Source organism: Zeus faber (assembly GCF_960531495.2).
Source record: "Zeus faber genome assembly, chromosome: 17".
NCBI lineage: Eukaryota > Metazoa > Chordata > Actinopteri > Zeiformes > Zeidae > Zeus > Zeus faber.
In genome coordinates, this window is record NC_137204.1 from 3,750,042 (window position 1) to 3,772,539 (window position 22,498).

Here is a 22,498-nt window from a genome sequence, read left to right on the forward strand (position 1 = left end):
GTCAGCAGCAATGAGGAGGTCGTTAGTGATTTTAATGAGGGCGGTCTCCGTGCTGTGGTGAGTTCTGAATCCAGATTGAAGGGGTTCGTGAAGCTCATGGTTGGACATGTGCTGTTGGAGTTGGGCGGCAAATGCTCGTTCCAGAATTTTGCTTAGGAACGGAAGGTTGGAGATCGGGCGGTAGTGGTTGGGGTTGTCAGGGTTGAGACTAGGCTTCTTTAGGATCGGTGTGACTGAGGCCATTTTGAAGCTGGTGGGAACCGTGCCGGATTTCAGGGAGGCGTCACTGATGGCCACCATGACAGGGGAGAGGGTGGGTAGGCATGCCTTGACCAGAGCTGTGGGCATGGGGTCGAGAGCAGGTGGAGGCCTTGGCCTTGGTGACCAGCATAGTAATTTGCAGCACGTCTACAGGGGAGAAGGAGGAGAGACAGCACTGGGGTGGCTTGGATGCTTCAATGTTTTGTACATGAACGCCTCAGCTCACTGTCTTCATCTGTTGGACGCTGTCTATCACGGAGCTCTGAGATTCATAACCCATTGTAAACCCCTCACATACCATTGTACTCTGTATTGTTAAGTGAACTGGTCATCACTATCCATGCACAGAACTTTGCACTGGTATAACTTCATTTATAAATCCATCCTTGGACTGCTGCCCATCTATTTATCCACGTACATGTCAAACACAGTGCTGCTATAGCCTACGCTTCATCACTCTCTCCATCCCTCAGTACAGATTTTGGAAAAAAAAAGGCTTTCCCCTACACTGAAGCTGTCCAGCCTGATTCTTCTAGGGGATTTTAAACTACTTTTAAGAAATATGGAGACAGCACCTGTGGGGGTTTGCTCTTATACATAGTATTTAAGTCGGATTACCACTTTTGCAATATGATTTGTGTTCTATTTTGTCTGTATTGAATGTCCTGTCTGTAACTTTGTGTTGAATTGCTGCTGTTGTCTTGACGAGGTCTCTCTCTTGAGAATGAGACTCCATGTTGAAATGAGATTACTTGTCTAAATAAAGGTTAAAAAAAAAATAATAATAAATAATAGGTCAAACGGATGGGCCTATAATATTTGCATTTGCAAGGGTCACTGGTCATTGCCACTTTTAAGTATGACGCACATCAGAATGGTAGAGTAGGTCTCTGTATTCAGTATCGACATCAGATAGGAAAGCTTGAAATTCTCTGTGGTAGAGTCCTAGTGCTGGAATTATGCTGACCATTTTCACAACAGTGTTCATCACATCGCCAAGCTGGACTGTCTCAGCAGAGGGCTTCTTGGTGGATGATACAGTGACTTTTAACAGCTTCACCTCCACTCTCTTGCACTTTGGAGCGCACCATGGAGGCCATTCCTTTGCGCTCACCTGTCATTGCTGGAGCCCCATCCGTTGTTACTACACACAGCTTGTCCCATTTACAGTAAGTCCCATCTTGTCAATTGCATCTGAGACAGCTTCAAAAATGTCCTCACCCATTGTTGTGCACTTTAGACTCCTAAGATCAGGATATGTTTATTTCTTCTTACGCAAGTTATCGTCAACTCCCCACAAACAAAATTAACAGCTGTGCGGTGTCTGTGGCATCTGTGCTCTTATCACCTGCAGTCAAGTAAAAATCAAAAGCACAAGCTTTATCTGACACTTGATGTTTCAAGTTAGCTGACAAGTTTTCGATTCGCCGCACAATTGTGTTTCTGGACATGCTAACGTTGTTGAATTCCTGCATTTTCTCCGGGCACATTATTCCTGCACCTTCAGTGAGGCATTGTTTCACCATCTGAGAAAGGTTTCCTGTGTCAAGCAATAAGCTGAGCTACTGTACCTTGTAACTGGCTAGTGTGGCATTTTCTTGTGTTTTCTTAGCCAAAAAAATACTGTTGTTCAGCTAGCAGGCTAGCTTCCATTTGCATAACTTTCTGTTCTCGCTCGGCACCAGTGTAGGACGTGTAGGTCTGATGTTTGGTTTCATAGTGTCGTCCTACATTATACTCTTTCATCACTGCAACAGTTTCATTGCAAATCAAACAGATACACTTCCCCTTGACATCTATGAAGAAATATTCATTTTCCCACTGTATCTGAAATTTTCTGCACTCGCTATTTTGCATTTCTTTGGTTAAACTATTTTTGGTAGATCGATAAGCCCGAAGCAAACCCACGGCACCGTCTGCTCCGATAATTAAAGTTAATCTCTTTATCTCTCTCTCGCTCCTTTTTTTCTTGCTGTTCCTCTTATCTAAAGTCTCACGGAGCAAGTTCATAAATCTTGGAGTACACATTTCTTTAGAATGTTTCCACAGTGCACTGCATGTTTTACAACACAACTGTACCCATATGAGTTATAATTGCGTATTGATTGATGTCATATTGCGTAAACTGATGAAAGTCCAAAGGCTCTACGATATCAGATGGAGTTGTTATGTAAGTGTAGTTTAAATGTATTTTTATTGTGTACCTTTACCCCCATCAAGTGGCGAGGATAAGAGGCCACTTCCACCATTGATATAACGTGTAAGTTCATTGTACTCAAATTAAGTGTTGGGTGTCGATATGCTTTCTGTTATTATTAATACAGGTATGAATTTGTTATATCATGTAGTCAATAATCAATGTTTGTGTGGATTTATCATAAATGTGTTAAAAATATGTTATATATGTACATATTAAATATATGTTATAGTGTGTAAGCGTGCCGGGATGTTTGTATTATTATGATATTATATTCTTATTTATAACACTGTTAAAAGTTAATATATATTGTTTTAAGTCCATGAATTGACGGTGATGGTAGTTGTGAGTATTCTGCGTAAACTATCAAATAAGATAATTGATAAGATAATTGATAATTAACCACTGCAAGCCCGATCTGAGAGGACGCAATGTCACAGGGGCTGCCGCTGAGCGTCATGCCCCGTCTCTTCTTGAATAAAAAGCACCGACATCTCTGAATGAAAGAGCTTTTTTCCACTTTGTATCAACTTCTAAACATACATTTTTTAGTCTACTCTTCGTTTTTCTTTTAAGAATTTCAGTTTTTATCTACTCTAAAATTTCTGGATCATGAATGCGCCTCGCAATCCTATTTGTTTTATTTTTATAGTCAGCAAAGCTTTTGATAAATTTTGTAACTCCGCAACCTGATTTTGCAAGTTAATAGCTTTGTAAGCGTGCCCCGGTGTCTCACCGGGTAGAGCGCACCATTTTCAAGGCTGAGTCCTTACCGCAGCGGCCCTGGTTCGATTCTGGCACGAGGCCATTTGCTGCGTGTCATCCCTTCTCTCTGTCCCCTTTCTCCCCGCACTATCATTATCAATAAAGCATGAAAATGCTGAAAAATTATAATAATAATATTAATAATATAATAATAATAATAGCATTGTACTTAGTGTTGGAAGGTCACCAATGGTATTTGCAAGTTTAATTTTTAAGCGAGTTAGGAAAGTTAAGGACCTCATCTCCTCTCACCAAACAAGTCTTGAGACCGACTCTGGTGTTCCATCAAGTCCGTGACTTCCAGACCTCCGACTCAACACTCCAGTGGAGCTCCCCGCTGAAACGTATCGATGTTCCGGTGTTACCGGTATGCAGTGGTAAGTACTTCCCAAAAGTGGTCCAAGGAAGGACAACCGGTGAACCGGCAACAGGGTCATGGGCATCCATGGGCTTATTGATACACCCGGGGGAGTATCTAGCCCATCTGGTCTGATTCCCCAGAAGAGCTACTGTAGCACAACTTTCTAAGAAAGTTAATGCTGGCTATGATAGAAAAGTGTCAGAACACACAGTGCATTGCAGCTTGCTGCACATGGGGCTGCATAGCTGCAGAGCGGTCAGAGTGCCCATGCTGACCACTGTTCACTGCCGAAAGTGCCTACAGTGGGCAACGTGAGCATCAGAACTGGACCATGGAGCAATGGAAGAAGGCGGGCAGGTCTGATCACATTTAGTTTTCATGTGGATAGCCAGGTGCGTGTGCATCATTAACCTGGGGAAAGAGATGGTACAACTATGGGAAGAAGGCAAACTACCTAAAGGTTGTAGGTTGTAGTAGAGTGTTTAGCTCGCTGCGTAGCCACATACGTCTTCACATGGTGAGTGCAGAAGACGAAACATCGTTAGGTAGGTCGGAACTGTTTTGGCAGCACGAGCAGGACCTACACAATGCTAGGCATGTGGTTTTAATGTTGTGGCGGGTGTAATTAGATGTCCTGGCGTCCGTCTGATATTATAAAACAATATATAAGTGATCTTGCTTTTGGGCATTGTTGGCGATCAAATAATCCACATAATAGAGAATACACATTGGGAATTAACGGTTACCAGATGACCGGGAAACAACTGCAGAAGTGGTGAGGGAGACGGCCGAGAAGGTTCTCGGTGTATCATGCGGGAAGAAGAAGGAAGACAAGTACTCTTGGTGGTGGAATGAGGAAGTACAGGAGAGCATAGAGCAGAAGAGGGTGGCGAAGAAGAAATGGACACAGGAGAACAAGGACTTGTACCGATTGGCTAGACAAAGGGACCAAGCTGAGAAGGATGTACAGCAGATGAGGGTGATAAAGGATAATGATGGGAATGTGCTGACCAATGAGGAGAGTGTGTTGAGAAGGGAGAGAAGGGTGGATGATGTGGAGATAGTGGATCAAGAAGTGCAGCAAATTAGCCATGATGAGGGAAGAACAGCTTCAAGAAGATCAAGAGTGGAAAGGCAGTTGGCCCAGATGACATACCTGGGGAAGCATGGAAATGTTTAGGTTAGATGGCAGTGACGTTCCTAACGAGATTGTTAAACACCATCCTGGAAAGGGAGAGAATGCCATCTTCAAGAATAAGGGAGACGTACAGAGCTGTAGTAACTATGGGGCAATAAAGTTGATCAGTCACAGCATGAAGCTATGGGAAAGGGTAGTGGAGGCTAGGTTAAGAGGAGAAGTGGGGATCAGTGAGCGGCAGTATGTTTTCATGCCAGAAAAGGGTATTACAGATGCAATGTTTGCCTTAAGAATGTTGATGGAAAAGTACAGGGGCCAGAGGGGGTTGCACTGCGTCTTTGTGGAATTAGAGAAAGCATATGATAGGGTGCCAAGAGAGGAAGTGTGGTATTGCATGAGGAAGTCGGGGGTGGCAGAGAAGTACGTAAGAGTGGTACAGGATATGTATGAGGGCAGTCAGACAGTATTAAGGTCTGCAATAGGCGTGACAAAGGCATTCAAAGTGGAGGTGGGATTGCATCAAGAATCGGCTCTGAGCCCTTTCTTGTTTGCAATGGTGATGGAGAGGTTAACAGATGAAATCAGGCAGGAGTCTCCGTGGACTATGATGTACGCGGATGACATTATGATCTGTAGCGAGAGTATGGAGCAGGTATAGCAGAGCCTGGAGAAGTGGAGGCATGCATTATAGAGAAGAGGAATGAAAGTCAGCACGAGTAAGAAAGAATACATGTGCCTGAACGGGAGGGAGGGTGGCAAAAAGCTGAGAATGAAAGGAGTGGAGGTAGAAAAGGCAGATGAGTTCAAGTACTTGGGGTAGACTATCCAAAGCAGCGGAGAGTGCGGGAGAGAGGTGAAGAAGAGAGTACAGGCAGGGTGGAGTGGGTGGAGAAGAGTGTCCCGAGTGATCTGTGACAGAAGGGTTCCAGCAAGAGTGAAGGGGAAGGTCTACAGGACGGTAGTGACACCAGCTATGCTGTATGGTTTAAGAGGCGGTGGCACTGACAAAAAGGCAGGTGGCTGAACTGGAGGTGGCAGATTTTTATTGGGAGTGAAAAGGATGGACAGGATTAAGAATGAGTACTATACAGGGACAGCTCAGGTTGGAGAGTTTGTTGAAAAAGTAAGGGAGACGAGACAAAGATGGTTTGGACAAGTGTGTAGGAGAGATGAGAGTTACATTGAGAGAAGGATGCTGAGGATGGAGTTGCCAGGCAAGAGGAAAAGAGGAAGGCCAAAGAGAAGGTTTGTGGATGTGATGAGGGACAACATGCGGGCGGTGGTGTAAGGGAGGAAGATGTGCAGAACAGAAGGTATTGGAGGCAGATGATCCGCTGGGGCGACCCCTTACGGGAGCAGCCAAAAGGAGAGGAAGACTCACCACCCCACAAAAGATCCATGTTTTGTCGATACATGATGCATCTGATGTTTCTGTTTTTCCATGCACATGTTGTTTGGTTCTATGATTAATTGCCTCACACTGGTGATTCTGCCCCTCTTTGAGTAGTGATCATTTGTTTAAAGACCAAAACATGGTAAGATTGTTCCCAAATAGAGGGATTCGTGGCGGTTCTGTGAAACAAAAAGTTGTGCTCTTGTCACGCCACCAGTCATCCACAGGACAGAGTTGTTGCAAGCAGCTCTTGATGAGTAAAGAATGAATAAAGAGTTAATAATAAAAAGAAGTGATAAATAAAAAGTGACATTGCAGGTTGGGAAGTTGAACTCCACTTGCAGACTAACTCTGTCCTTAATGCAATGGCATACAAATACTCTGTTGTATGCCCAGCATTCTGACAGCACAGGTTAACATTTTTTATAAAATGCACGTATATACAACATATGCAAATAAATACAGACATAATTTCCATTTGCAAAGACAAAATGCAAAGACCTTGACGCGCAGGCAAAATCCAAACAATACAGACTGAAATTTTGGTGCCATGTATACAGAAAACAGTGCAGGGTTCAAGCTGAACTGATTTATGTAGTTTCCCAATTTTCTTACTTGTATGAAATGTAAAAATGTGAACATAACTACGAGAATTGGAGTGGAGCAGATCAGGACACTCCACGGATCAGGACAGAGGAGAGGGAGCCATCTCCGATCCACTGCACTGTCTAAACAGCGGTATACACATCCGTCGATGGTAGTTTCTTTCCTACTTGTATGAAACAAAACATTTTAAATACACTGAGTGTTTTTTATTTTGGATCCATTTAGTTCCTTTAGTTTCCTACTAGTATGAATTTTTTTTTTTTTAATACGACTGTCCTGATCACTGCATGATGAAATAAGCGAAACAAAAAGCCGGTGCATCTTGTGCCGCATCACACATAATGTCTCCCCTTTGGTTTAGGACTTAATTTAGTAAAATGAATTGATGTTTTTGTGTAAACTTAAATAATAAATCCTGCACTTCTCTAACAGGGAGACTTAAATCTATGGCGATGAACATAAACCTTCGGCATGGTTACTTAGCAACCAACTTTGTTTGGTGGTCAATATTTTTATTTTTTATTCCCCACATCCAAGTATTCTATTGGCACTGTTCGACAAAACATGGAAGGCTGCGGTAAATGTATTTTTTACCCATTTTTATTTCTCGTGCACGTGTGGAAAATGCGCAACACCCAAGTCTAGCATATACAGAACCCCGTGCCCATCCGCTGTCCAAACCTATGCATGAATGAAAAAGCAAACCTGCCTTTTAGCCTTTGAGTCCAGGGAGTCTGTGGAACCTCTGTCCCAGGAGTTGTCATCCATCCGCACTGGGCACAGGAGTGGTTTCCAGTCATCCTCCATTATGGTTTGTGCTTTAGGTTAGTGTCTTGCGTTAATAACCTGACAGAGTGGTAACGTACATGAGTAGCATCAGTCTGGGAAAAGAATAAGACATTTAGAAAAAAAATACTTAAGCACAACAACTTGTTGATGAGTTTTGTAACAAGTAAGAAAATATATTTCCAGTTACGTTGCTATAGTTACATTGGCCAGGTATCAAACAGACCACTGGAGATCCACTATAATTTTTCTTTTGTTATTTCAGGGTGAGTTCTGCAATATTCTGCAACCATTAATTGCTCAGACTGATTTAGAAATTGTCATGTGTATTCAGTCATGTTTCGGTGGATAAATGAGCTTTTGCAACAAGAACAAGTCTGTATAATTGTATAACTATTGACTCAGTTACACTCGTTTCGATGCGATTTCATCACCATCCAATAATGTCAAAAAACACAAACTTCATACACTTTCTACTTTATACTGGAATATGCATTAAGCAAACTCAGTATTCCTCAATCTAGGGGTCTTCAACCTTTTTCAATTCAAGGACTCCTTGGACTCCGTGTAACGACTGGTGGAAAGACAGGTAAGAGGACTCAATAGCACAACTCAGACAGGAATCTTGATTTTTAAAAAAAAGTCTTTACTTGCAACAGGTTCGGTACACAGGTAGTCAGTCAGAAGATTGGGCAAACAAATCCAGCAAGGAGCAGACAAAGGGGAGGTCCAGCAGATACTAGGAATATAGCCTGAACACTTGAAACTAGTTAAGAAGAAGAATCTTTAATTATCACTCAACACAACACACTACAACACATGCACACACACACACACACACGCTTTGGATGGTGGCCGGTGAAATGAGGCCTCTGCATTTAACCCATCCTGGCTTGTCCTTCCTCCGGGGGGCAGCCAGGAGCAGTGGGAAGCATTCGTCGATGCACCCGGGGACGAATGTCCATCGCTGGTCAGACAATGATGTGTGCATGTTTTTGGTGGGGGTCCTTACTGACATTAGGTGGAGGAAACCCCATGTGAACACGGGGAGAACATGCAAACTCCACACAGAAGAAGAAGAAGAGAAACAGTCTTTATTCATCACGCAACACACCACACTATAACACATGCTTGCACACACACACACACATGCACATGCTTTGATGGTGGCCGGTGAAATGGATTCTCTGCTTTTGACCCATCCTGGGTTGTCCTTCCTCCGGGGGCACAGCCAGGAGCAGTGGGCAGCATACGTGGACGCGCCCGGGGACCAGGTGATAAATGTCCATGCTGGTCAGACGATGATGGGTGCATGTTTTTGGTGGGGGTCCTTACTGACGTGAGGTGGTGGAAACCCCATGTGAGCACGGGGAGAACATGCAAACTCCACACAGAAAGGCTCCTATTCGGGACATAACCCGCCCGGAGCACGGTGCCAACAGCGCCCCAGGTGGGAATCAAACCCAGGACCTTCTTGCTGTGAGGCAGCAGTGCAATGCACTTTTTTTTTTTACACACATTCGAAATACACTAGGGAGGGAAAAGTAAATTTCTGCACAGGCCGGCATGCAGGCACTCTCACTAGCAAGCCTGTTGGTTATGGCCAACTGCAAATTATGGCCAAAGCAATTCAGCCATGGTCATTTCAGTTGCGTTACTGCAGCGACAACGTTCACGCCAATGTCGGTGGTTATACAGGACAACTATTTTTCCTGTTTCCAGACACCGGGACTTCACTGACCAATTTTTCGTTATGTAGTAAGACTCATATAAGGAGTCATGTTTACACTTGACCGCATGTCAGTTCTGGTCACAAAATAATCAACACCACGGAGCTCCCTCTGTATCTCATCTTTCATTTTCATGTAGATACTGGTACCGCTGTCTTTGAGAAACATATCACACACCACAGCAAAAGATGCCATCTTGCGCATTTCTAAAATCGCCAGGAGCAAAATAAGTTGAAAAAACCTTTCTTGAAGGATTTTTCCAGATTTGTATTCCTTTGTGTTTTTTTGATCTATTAACGTATTTTTTCAAAACAGAGTTTGCTTTATAAATAGTAGAAAAAAGTTAAACCGTGGACCGGTTCCGTTACATTACATGGGAAAACGCAGTTCACTCACCGAGACGCGGACCAGCGCTGAATAACGCCGATCGATCGTTTCCTTTAAAGCGAATGTCCAGGTGAAGATCATTCATCCATATTCCATGTGATGTGAAGTCACAATGTGAAACCATTTTGATAGAATTCAACCTTTAAATCGTACTACTCTTACACACACTCACTGTTGTGAAATGGCGAGGAAGAAAACCCTTTGCGTCACGCACCTACGTCACTTCTGTAAACAGACAGTTAAAGCGCAGCACGGGGTGTTTCGGTCGCACTTGTCTGTGAAAACTTGCTTCTCCGTATCGTTATGGATTATGCGAAGTGGGTGGCGGAAGCTCTGAATCATAATTCGGACCTTAATCTGACCAGTGCGATAGATCCAAGTCAGTGTTAGCAGCGCGTACTGGACTTCATTTTCCGCGATGTTAGTCAGTTCTCCGACAGCGATGCGGAGAAAGACAGCGTTGTTGAATCTGATATAACTCTGGACCCGGAGAACATTTCAAACAGTGGATTTCACACTTAATTTATTTGATGATGAAACAGAATATTTTCAAGAACCACCAGAGGAGACCGACAATACGTCCGTTTAAGTTGATGACGTGATGAAGTTCGTTGGGGTTGGTGACAGATTTTCAGATTTCAGATTTTCTGAGACTCATAATATTGATAGACTCTACATTTTGTTGTGTTGTCCGTACTTTTAAACTCCAAAATAATTCCACTTTTAAAAAACTTGTATATTCTTACTGTTAAATAAAAGCTTTTTTAAAAACAAAATTAGTTGTGTGTTGTTGAGCTGTTCATGATTGGCCCATTGAGCAGGATGTTAATTAGCCATGAGGCTTTGTTTGTCCGCCAACCCCATTTGCATTCTGGGAGCTGGCTGAATGAGCCTGGTGTGGGTAAAACTTTGGAGGTGATTATCTCAGCAACGCGGTTTTCCACACCCTTGTCATTAACCAGTCATAGCTTTAAAACGGGTTGTTATACGGGTATTCTTTTATTGCAAATTTGCCAAATTGGTTCATTTGAATCATCTGGTTCTCTGTCTTCATCCTGTTTGAATCCAAAATGGGCCCAAATTGGCAACATAACGTTGGGTTTGCAAACAAACGCCATCTTGATTTTACCTCTCCACTTTAGTGAAATGTATTCTTGTCAGCAACGAGTGCATCCAGTGAATGCATGTGACAGCCAGGTTATGTGCATTCACTGGATGAGATGATTTCATTCCATCAATCAGGGCGCTGTAAGTTGCTACAACTATCAGAAATGTTAGGAACTTCGGTTTAGTCAAACCACCTGAAATTTTTATTGAGAAGACTATATTAAGCAATGTTATTTGCTTATATTAACGTAATTACTATTATTAACAGTTGTGGTGTGGAAATTTCTAGATTTTAAGATGCATTGCGATGCGGACATGGATGATTCTACATCGATGTAGTGACAGAACATAATCAGGAGTTTGGAAATAAAAACATAAAATGGAAAAAAAGAAAAACAGCCCTACCATTAATTTCTAATTAACCGATATTTTTTTGTGATTAAAATAATAGCCTAGAGCCCAACTTCAGCAGGACAATAAAGTTGTAAAGTTACGTCACTCACGCAGGAACACCCCCCTTTTGTATTGAATTGTGGGATTGTGGGCGTTACTTTTAGATGGGAGATATGGCCGAGAGAGGCATGGATCAGCAGCAGGCGATTAAAGTGCACCCAGTATTTTGAAAGCAGATATCTGGGCGCATTTCGGATTTTATGAACTTACTGGGAAGCACGAACTGGACACGATACACGCGGTGTGTAAAATATGCCTCACAAAAAGGTAATAATTCGGTAATACGACGAATTTTTGAAACCACGTCAGCCCTTTGCACCCTGTGCTAATGTCTGCAACCATAAAGAATACAGAGAGCCAAGCTTATCAACCAAGAATTGAGGAGGCGCTGTGAACTTTGTTGTCCAACTCTGAGAGAGGAAAGAGAATCACCCAATATGTGGCAGCTTTCATAGCTATGGGGATCTTCCACAAAGTCACTTTACAGAAACAACTTCTTCTTTCGGATGCTCCCGTTAGGGGTCACCACAGCAGATCATCTGCCCCAAATACCTTCTGTTCTGAGCATCTTCCTCCCCTACACCAACCGCCTGCATGTCCTCCCTCACCATATCCATAAACCTTCTCTTTGGCCTTCCTCTTTTCCCTTTGCCTGGCAGCTCCATCCTCACCAGTGGTGATAGTGGCGCCGCCCCTAGCGTTCGCCTACGCCGGCGCTCCGGTTGACTCTTGCACTTTTTAGTATTTTTTTCCATTTTTTATCATAATGTACGCCAAAAAAGCATCGACGGTTACCTCATACGACCGCAAGGCACTCATGGATATAAAAATTTCCCTAAACAAACAACTTTGGGACTTTTTAACCGTGGAAGCAGAGTGGCCGACGGAAATCCTACGCGGGAACACTCGCGACAACAACTACAACAAAAATGGAGTCGCTGTTCCACGAGCCGGCCCACGGAGGAAGCACCGAGGTAAACGAGGCGGCATTCGGGTCAGAATGAGGACGCAACCTTACCGTCCACCTCTGCCAAGCATCCTTCTTGCTAACGTCCAGTCCCTGGAGAACAAGATGGATGAACTTCGAGCGAGGATTCAATTCCATCGAGACACGAGGAACTGTTGCGTCCTCTGCCTGACGGAAACATGGCTGACCCCACTGGTGCCGGATGAAGCCATACGTCCAGCCGAGGCCTTCTCCGTGTTCCGCGGCGACAGAACGGGAGAGTCGGGGAAATCCAAAGGTGGAGGCATCTGCTAATGGTAAACAACTGCTGGTGTAACACCAACAACACCAAATTCCTCTCCCACTCCTGCTCGCCGAACCTGGAACAGCTGACCATCCTATGCCGTCCATTTTCTCTCCCCCGGGAATTTAGCATGGTCATTATTACAGCCGTTTAAATCCCAATGCAAGCAGACACAGACGCAGCTCTGTACGATGTGTTGTGCGGATTTCAGAACAGACATCCCGATGGGGCTGTGGTGGTGACTGGGGACTTTAACAGGGCGAACCTTAAAAAAGTTCTGCCGAATTTCCACCAACACATCACGTGTGCCACCAGGGAAGACAGAACTCTGGACCATTGTTACACTCCTTACAAGAACGGATACAAGCCCGTGTCGCTTCCTGCTTTCGGGAAATCAGATCACGCCGCGATCTCGCTGCTTCCTGTTTACAGGCCTCTGATCGCGCGGGATCTGGTGATGACGAGGGAAGTGAAGCGGTGGACGGACCAATCAGAGGCTGCGCTTCAGGACGCTCTGACTGACGTAGACTGGGACGTGTTCCGAGCGAGTTCAAGTGACGTCAGCGAGTTTACGGAGGTTGTAGTGAGTTTTGTGGCTACGCTCGCAGATGAAATCGTTCCCACGGTGAAAGTTCGGATATTTCCAAACCAGAAACCATGGGTTGATAAATCCATCCGCTGCGCTCTGAATGCGCGCACGGCTGCTTACAACGACGGACTTGTATCTGGTAACATGGACAACTACAAAGCGGCGTCGTACAATCTGCGGAGGGCGGTGAGGGACGCTAAACGGACGTACAGAGACACCGTGGAGCTGCAGATGGAGCCGGGGGACACAAGACGCTTGTGGGAGGGGCTGCGAACAATAACAAACTACAAGAGCAGCTCCTCCCCAGCCACGAGTGCGGACGCCTCCCTGGCCAACCAACTGAACTCCTTTTATGCGCGATTCGAGTCTGGCAGCAGCACCGCTAGCTCGCCGGCTAATTGGAGTTACACCGCTGGGGACGAGCGCGCACTCTCAGTGTCCGTGCACGAGGTCAGGAGGGCTTTGATGCGGGTGAACACCAGGAAAGCTGCGGGGCCAGACGGCATATCTGGACGAGTACTGAAGACCTGTGCTAACCAGCTAGCTCCGGTGTTCACCACAATATTCAACATCTCCCTGGCTGAATCAGTGGTCCCGTCCTGCTTCAAGAGGTCCACCGTCGTTCCTGTCCCGAAGATCGCCTCTCCAACCTGCCTGAATGACTACCGTCCGGTGGCCCTCACCTCGGTGGTCATGAAGTGTTTCGAGAGGCTGATTAAGGATTACATCTGCGCCTCCCTCCCCCGCACCTTGGACCCGTTGCAGTTCGCAGCAGAACAGATCCACGGATGACGCGGTCTCCCAGGTACTGCACACCACGCTCACGCACCTGGATGGCCAGAAGGGGGCCTATGTGAGAATGCTGTTCATTGATTATAGTTCAGCTTTCAACACCATAGTTCCCACCAGACTGGCTGTCAAGTTGTTGGAGCTAGGATTGAATGCTCCGCTGTGCACCTGGATCCTGGACTTCCTCACAGGCCGCCCCCAGGTGGTCAAGGTGGGGAAGTACATGTCAAGCTCCCTCACCCTGAATACAGGATCCCCCCAGGGTTGCGTCCTCAGCCCCCTACTGTACTCCCTGTACACACATGACTGTGTGGCCAGGTCCAGCTCCAACACCATCATCAAGTTTGCTGACGACACCGTGGTCGTGGGCCTGATCACCGACTGCGATGAGAAGGCCTACCGCGAGGAGGTGGCTGACCTGTCACTCTGGTGCCAGGACAACAGCCTACACCTGAACGTCAGCAAAACCAAGGAGCTGATTGTGGACTTTAGGCGTGGATCACAATCGAGGACGCACGCGCCCTTGTGGATTAATGGGACTTCTGTCGATAGGGTGAGCAGCTTCAGATATCTGGGAGTCCACATCACAGAGGACTTAACATGGACTGTTCACACAGACACTCTGGTGAGAAAGGCGAGGCAGCGTCTCTACCACCTCAGGCAGCTGGGGAAATTCCGGGTCTCGGTGAGGATCCTCAAGTCCTTCTACTGTGGAGCAGTGGAGAGCATCCTGACAGGCAACATCACTGCCTGGTTTGGGAACTGTACTGCCCAGGACAGGCGGGCCCTGCAGAGGGTGGTGCGTTCAGCTGAACGTACCACTGGAACTACCCTCCCCCCTTGCAGGAGTTATACACCAGGAGGTGTAGTAGCAGAGCCCGTAGGATCATGAAGGATCCTCATCACCCCAACAACGGACTGTTTCAGCTGCTGCGGTCAGGCAAGCGCCTCCGCAGTCACGCAGCGAGAACAGAGAGACTGAGACGGAGTTTCTTCCCTCAAGCCATCAGAACTGTCAACGCTGACCTCACCAGGGGTCCTAACTGAGCCATGCACTAGGCTCCACTACCTACTGTACTGTATGTAGCATACTGTACCGCATACTGTATCACTGTTCAGGGTTGTTCGTGAAGCCGTATTGCTGCGCCGTACTGTTGTATACTGTGCTGTATTATCCCAAACACTACCTCACACTATTCACATTCACATGCCACTTTAATTCACATGCCACTTTAAATGCACATATCTGTATATACATAGGCATATTACTTCAACCTATTCCCTTTTATTTCGATTTATTTTTTATTGTATTTTATTCTATATATTTTTTATCTTATTCTATAAGTATTCCACTTACTGTATTACGTTTTAGGAGTCAGTTAGTCGGTCTATTAGAAAGGAATTTTCTACTTTTTATTTTTATTTTATTTTTGTGCTTTTTCCTAGGACTTATTGTGTGCTATCACCGGGTGCGTTGCATTACATTTCACTGCATATATGTATGGAAGTATGTATATGTATGTGACAAATAAAAAGTCTTGAATCTTGAATCTTGAATAAGAGGACAGAAGCAGATAAGGGGGGGAAGAGGAACTCTAGAAGAAAAATGCTTCCCATGAAGGACAATAGGCCTTCATGCCCCTCTGCTCCCAAAAGAAAGGCCTCATTGCTGCTTGTGAGTTTGCTGGGAGATGCTTTCACTGAATGTACTGTACAAGCGAAGACCACCAGGGCCAGGGCTGAGGAGGAAATAGTGAGATACTGTTAAGCCCTATTTCTGCCTCTCACTGAGGATCCTTTGAACTGGCATGTCCATGAGGTCACATTTGCTCTCCTCTCCAGGTTGGCCAAGAGATACTTGTGCATCCCAGGTACAAACGTGTCTACAGAGAGAGTTCTCAACTACACTCTCAAACCAGAACATGTGGATCACCCTGTGTTCTTACACAAGAACCTACAAATTCCCAAATGCTGATGAGTGAGCAATTTTGTACTCACATTTAACTTATACTGAAAAGGTCTAAAAGGTTCATTTACATCGATACTGGGATTTAACATTTTCACACAAATATGTGTAGGCTCTGCCTTTACCATTTATTTTGGTTTACAATTGAATTTAACATGCCATTTATGTTTACATTTTGACATTATTTTATTTTATTAACAAGTATCACAGCTGCTATGTGATGTAGTCTGATATTTCAGAAAGCAGTTTTGAAATAAATAGAGTTTTGATTTATCTGACTGCTTGTATTTATTGATGAAAACTTGCCCATATGCAGCAATACATAAAATTGAGGATACGATGCATCACAATGTATCGCATCCTCAATTTTCTGTATTACTGCAATCGTTGACAGATGAATCATAATCGAATGGCCAGTGAAGATTCAAACCTCTAATTAACAGTAATACAATTATTATTATTATTAGTAGTAGTAGTAGTAGTAGTAGAAATAGTAGTAGTAGTAGTAGTAGTAGTAGCCTAGTTGTTGTTTTAATTATTACAAGGCTATTATTATTATGATTATGACAGTCTACTGCAAAAAGGAGATTTAAAAAATGCTTGTTTTGCTATGTTACCCAACCCCATCCCAGATTAGCGGAAGAGCATGGTAAACTTCAAAGACAGTGCACTTCAGAGACCGCCCGATTGTTGCATGGAGAAGTATTTTTTTTAGAGGGATCGTGTGGTGTTTAAGCATAAGCAAAATTATTTACACACACACACACACACACACACACACACACACACACACACACATACATACATACATACATACATACATACATACATACATACATACATACATACATACATACATACATACATACATACATACATACATACATACATACACATACACATACACATACACACACACACACACACACACAGTATACACACACACACACACACACACACACACACGGCGTGTTTCCCTTTAGAGGGCGTAGTCCACTCGGTGACAGCACTGACCTTCAATGACCTTCACCAACAAATAGGCAGATAACTGAAAGGTGCAGTTCAGACTGTTGCTGCAGACAATTTAGGAGCTCACGGAATGGCGGGCTTTGTTGAGAATTTTACAGGCCCCTATTTAAAATACAGCCTCTTGTATTGAATGTGCGTTGAATATTCTGTTTATATATTCTGGGGGTATTCAATTATTTTATGGTGACTGTAACATCTGTCTAGGGACTACAGATGAAAAATAACCTCTTGGCTAACTATGGTGCATTTACAGCAATGCTTATAAATGTGCACTTTTCCTGTTAAATAAATTAACAAATAAATAAATGAGGTGAGATCAGAAACTTTCAGCCTCGGAATTAATTAAATACCTATAGAAAAATAAATGGTAATAAAAACATGATAGTAATAATAATATGGTAATGGTAATTATAGAAAATTGCAGTTATTGCATACATCATGGTTTCATTCATTCTATTACTAGTCGCCATTTTAAAATAAAAAACACGTAAAAAAATAAAAGGTTTGATGGCCGAACGGGAGGTTTCAGTACTTTGGCTCCTGCAAAAATATTTTTTATTAATATGGCTACTGAACTGGGAAAGGTTGACTACCACTGACCTCGAACATTATACAAAATTTATAAGGTTGTTTGGGGCAGGATTGAGGCAAAGCACAGTTTATAACAACACACCAGTTTCTCTTAAAACACACCCCTCTCTGGCTGTGAAACATCAGTTTATGATGGGGTACCACTGGTCATCTCCAAGTGTTGATAAACCAATGCTCAATGTCTCAAATGAATCTACTGAGCCATTAGGTTTTTTGAAGGAGAACTTCAAAGCTCAAGTCTTTCAAACAAAGATATCCTGATCTATTTGAAATAGATCTTGCAAAAAATGTTTGGAGCAAGGGAACAGACTACATGACGGGTATGGTAGCTGTCTATGGTTCTATAGGTGGATAGTCTGAGTTTAGGGAAATCCATCAAATATGCATTTTGCATCAGAGACTGTTTTTTGTTGTGAACGTGTTTGTGTGGATGGTATAGAGAGCACTATGGAGCCTATGAGCTGACTCCATCTCCGAAACAAGAACTTGCTCTTGGTTGATGAACATCTCTTGGCTGCCTATCTGGTTGGGTGTGCGCAGACAGTCACCCTGAAAAGATCAATCTGCATTTAAAGTAAGGTAACAAGTTAAACACAACGGTTGGTTACATATGGTCACGTGAAAATTAGGGCGCACTCTTACGGTTCTATGTTATTATTATATATTATTTTATATTCCGGACAGGGAAAGCCAGGGAATTTATGCAATTTGTTGACCAAGTCATGGAATATCTGAAAATATCTTATATTTTGTGGGTCTCATTTTTAAAATTCACTCACTATTTGCCAAAATATTTTTCATGTCGGAAACATTAGCAATTTTTACTTGATTAGTGGATTCATGTGCATTGGTGGTTATTATTAGGGTTGGGCTGGTGTAAAAACTTTCAAACCGGTTTTATATGAAGCCAAATCAGACTTACAAATTTTACCACTAGCTTGTGTACCACTAGCAATAGACTCAGCAGCCATTCCCGAGTTGGTGGCACACAGCCTGTCAGACACTAGTAGCTCTGTTACAAACAAACATAATATTATGATAATTACGTCGTTATATTGCTTATTACTAGTGCAATACAACCATTTTTACATCAAAATTAGAGTGCATAAGAAGGTTTTTTTGAATGCAAGAAAAACCTACTTATATAAGCGATTGATGCCTGTCCCATTGCAAGGAGAGGAGTTTGCCTTTCTTTTTTTTTCTGATGTGGTTTTTTGCAAATGGCCCATCAAATCATCGGCAAAACACTTAGATTTTATTGAAAAAATAAATACAAAATTATTATGTACATAAACGTATTTTTATGGAAAAATAAAGATAATTTGTGGTATTTTTTCTTTAAAACTTTAAAAAATGCATCATCACTAAAAACTTATGGTGGCCGTACTACATCCAAGCGGACCACGACCAACGTGCACCTGTACATTTTTGAACTTGTTGATAATTAAAATGGATAGTTGGCTAGCATCAGGCACAATGAAAAGGAAAGTAGCCATTGGTACATCATCCACAAGTAAAGCCCCAACAGGACATTGAACAGGCGGTATAGTCTCGCTTGTCAAACAAAAAAGAAAGGTTCGGAGAAAGTATAGCACTGAATATTTATCATTGGGATTTTTTTGGACAGGCACGGAAGACAAACCGCTGTCCATGGTGTCTTCCGAGATTTTATCAAACAAAGCTCTGAAGCTATGTAAACTGCGGCGTCACCTCAAGACAAAACATCAACAGTATATGTTGAAGCCGCTTGAATATTTAGATAATAAACTCAAGGAGTATGAGGGCAAGAAGAAAGTCGTCGAAACATCATGTATGGGCACTGAGAATGCAAAGGCAGCAAAGCTTCTCTGTGTAGTTATGTATCCCTACAAACTTCCTGCAATACTATGACAGTGAAAAGGAATGTAAAGGAGGAAATCCCAGACTTATCTATGGGAAAGCATGGGAACGGTTGTATAGCTCTTGCCTTGGATGCACTGTGCCATCACCGCCTTACTAACTTCAATGACACCCATTAGGTTCATTAGTTGGAATGTGAGAGGCTTGGGCTCACCTGCTAAATGTAGCAAAATCCTAACTCACCTCACCAAGATGAACCCCAGCTTCTGTCTACTGCAAGAAACCCATCTCACTGCATCTGAGCACCTCAAACTCAAGCTAAATGGGTTAATCAGATGTTTTCCACATCATAAAACTAAAAAGAAAGAGGTGTCTCTATATTGATCAATAAAAGTACAACATATCAAACTAAAACCACAATATCAGGCCCAGAAGGGCATTACATAATAATTAATGGGATTTTAGGTAACATCAAATTAACCGTAGCTAATATTTATGGCCCCAATGAGGATGACCAAATTTCTTTCACAATATACTTTCAAAACTCTTAGAATTCTCTGAATCAATTATCATATTGGGAGGAGACTTCAACACTGTACTGGATCCAGGTTTAGACTGTTCTCAAGCTAGAAATATTCCCAAATCCTGGCGTTCATCGGACACTATAGAACAATATATGAGTGATCTTGCTCTTGGGGATTGTTGGCGATCAAATAACCCACATTCTAGAGAATACACATATTATTCACCACCCCACCAAAGTTTCTGTAGAATCGACCTTTTCTTGACAGGTAACTCCACAGTGTCCAAAATCACTAAACCTGAAATCCACCCTTTTGTAATTACCGATCACAGACCGATTAGTTTCAACCAGATAAATGAAACAAATCAGAACCCTCCCAAAATAAAGTCGAACAGCGACTAAAGGAGTTGCACTCCCAACCAGCCCACTCATCCACCAATTACATCTTAACTTGATACTATCATCCATCAAAAGACACAATTCCTTATCCAACGAACAAGAGCAAATTATTTTGAATGCAATGACAAATCATGTCAATTTCTTGCCAATCAATTGAAACGCGACAGAGAAAAATCACTTATTACAGCCATCAAAGATCCACAGGGTAGAATAACATGTAATACATCAATAACATATTTAGAGACTTATAATAACCTGTATCACTCGGATAATGAATCTAATATATCAAACATTCACTCCTTCCTGAATGATATTGACCTTCCTAAACTTTCGACGGTGCAGGCTACCGCCTTAGATCAACCACTTACTCTAGAAGAACTCAGGAAAGCTCTCTGCCCAACAATAAATCACCTGGATCAGATCTCTAACCAGTGGAATTTTATTAACACATAACACTTCTGGCCACTTATCTCCCCATTATTCATCAGAATGGTTACAGAGGTCAAGTCAACCGCCACAATGCCTCCGCACATGAATACTGTTCTCATTTCGGTTTTGCTCAAACCCAATAAGGACCCAACCCTCACCTCCAGTTGTAGACCCACAAGCCTTATTAATTGCGACCTTAAGACTATAAGTAAAACACTAACCAACAGAATTGGAAAAAGTAATTCCATTTATAATGCACCCAGACCAAACAGGCTCTGTCAAAGGCAGACACTCATCCAGCAATATGCGTTGTTTAGAGTCTGATCAGCATATCTCAAAGGAACAACTTTAATACTATTATTGCCTCTTTGGATGCCGAAAAAGCATTTGACAGAGTTAATTGGACATATCTCTGTTCAATCCTCAACAAATTTGGCTTTGGAGAATCACTCATTCAATGGATCAGAATCCTCTACAACTCTCCATCTGCTTCTGTCATCACCAATGGTTACACTTCACAGCATCTCACTCTACAACGCGGCACAAGCGAAGGATGTCCGCTCTACCCTTTACTATCTTTATTGAACTCCTTGCGGCGGCCATTCGTCAAAACAGTAATATTGTAGGCAAACAAACAGGAAACTCTGTTCACAATCAGTTTGTATGCAGACGATATCTTGTTGTACAAGATACATACATATCATCCCTACCGGAGGTGTTCAAACTTATATCAAAATTCTCAGCTATCTCAGACTATTCAATAAATTCCCTGTCCCGAAGATCGCCTCTCCAACCTGCCTGAATGACTACCGTCCGGTGACCCTCACCTCGGTGGTCATGAAGTGTTTCGAGAGGCTGATTAAGGATTACATCTGCGCCTCCCTTCCCCGCACCTTGAACCCGTTGCAGTTCGCGTACCAGCAAAACAGATCCACGGATGACGCGGTCTCCCAGGTACTGCACACCACGCTCACGCACCTGGATGGCCAGAGGGGGGCCTATGTGAGAATGCTGTTCATCGATTATAGTTCAGCTTTCAACACCCTAGTCCCCACCAGACTGGGTGTCAAGCTGATGGAGCTCGGATTGAATGGTCCGCTGTGCACCTGGATCCTGGACTTCCTCACAGGCCGCCCCCAGGTGGTCAAGGTGGGGAAGTACATGTCCAGCTCCCTCACCCTGAATACAGGATCCCCCCAGGGCTGCGTCCTCAGCCCCCTACTGTACTCCCTGTACACACATGACTGTGTGGCCAGGTCCAGCTCCAACACCATCATCAAGTTTGCTGACGACACCATGGTCGTGGGCCTGATCACCGACTGCGATGAGAAGGCCTACCGCGAGGAGGTGGCTGACCTGTCACTCTTGTGCCAGGACAACAGCCTCCACCTGAACGTCAGCAAAACCAAGGAGCTGATTGTGGACTTTAGGCGTGGATCACAATCGAGGACGCACGCGCCCTTGTGGATTAATGGGACTTCTGTCGATAGGGTGAGCAGCTTCAGATATCTGGGAGTCCACATCACAGAGGACTTAACATGGACTGTTCACACAGATACTCTGGTGAGAAAGGCGAGGCAGCGTCTCTACCACCTCAGGCAGCTGAGGAAATTCCGGGTCTCGGTGAGGATCCTCAAGTCCTTCTACTCTGGAGCAGTGGAGAGCATCCTGACAGGCAACATCACTGCCTGGTTTGGGAACTGTACTGCCCAGGAGAGGCGGGCCCTGCAGAGGGTGGTGCGTTCAGCTGAACGTACCACTGGAACTACCCTCCCCCCCTTGCAGGAGCTATACACCAGGAGGTGTAGTAGCAGAGCCCGCAGGATCATGAAGGATCCTCATCACCCCAACAACGGACTGTTTCAGCTGCTGTGGTCAGGCAAGCGCCTCCGCAGTCACACAGCGAGAAC

General features: G+C 43.8%; 1 protein-coding gene across 3 annotated transcripts in view; it reads right to left on the reverse strand.

Annotated features, from left to right (window-relative positions):
- Window positions 1-22,498, reverse strand: part of slc38a9 (solute carrier family 38 member 9) — a 95,123-nt gene that overhangs the window by 49,008 nt on the left and 23,617 nt on the right. The window contains exons 1-2 of one of the 3 annotated variants that reach the window (XM_080017326.1): window positions 13,707-13,810; window positions 7,431-7,567 (exon numbers count right to left, since the gene is read on the reverse strand). In XM_080017326.1, coding sequence (XP_079873452.1) covers window positions 7,431-7,528 — 98 coding nt within the window. In that variant the 5' untranslated portion in view covers window positions 7,529-7,567; window positions 13,707-13,810. Of the gene's footprint in view, window positions 1-7,430; window positions 7,603-13,706; window positions 13,811-22,498 lie in introns of those variants that run through there. The other 2 variants (XM_080017324.1, XM_080017325.1) reach the window with 2 other exon arrangements.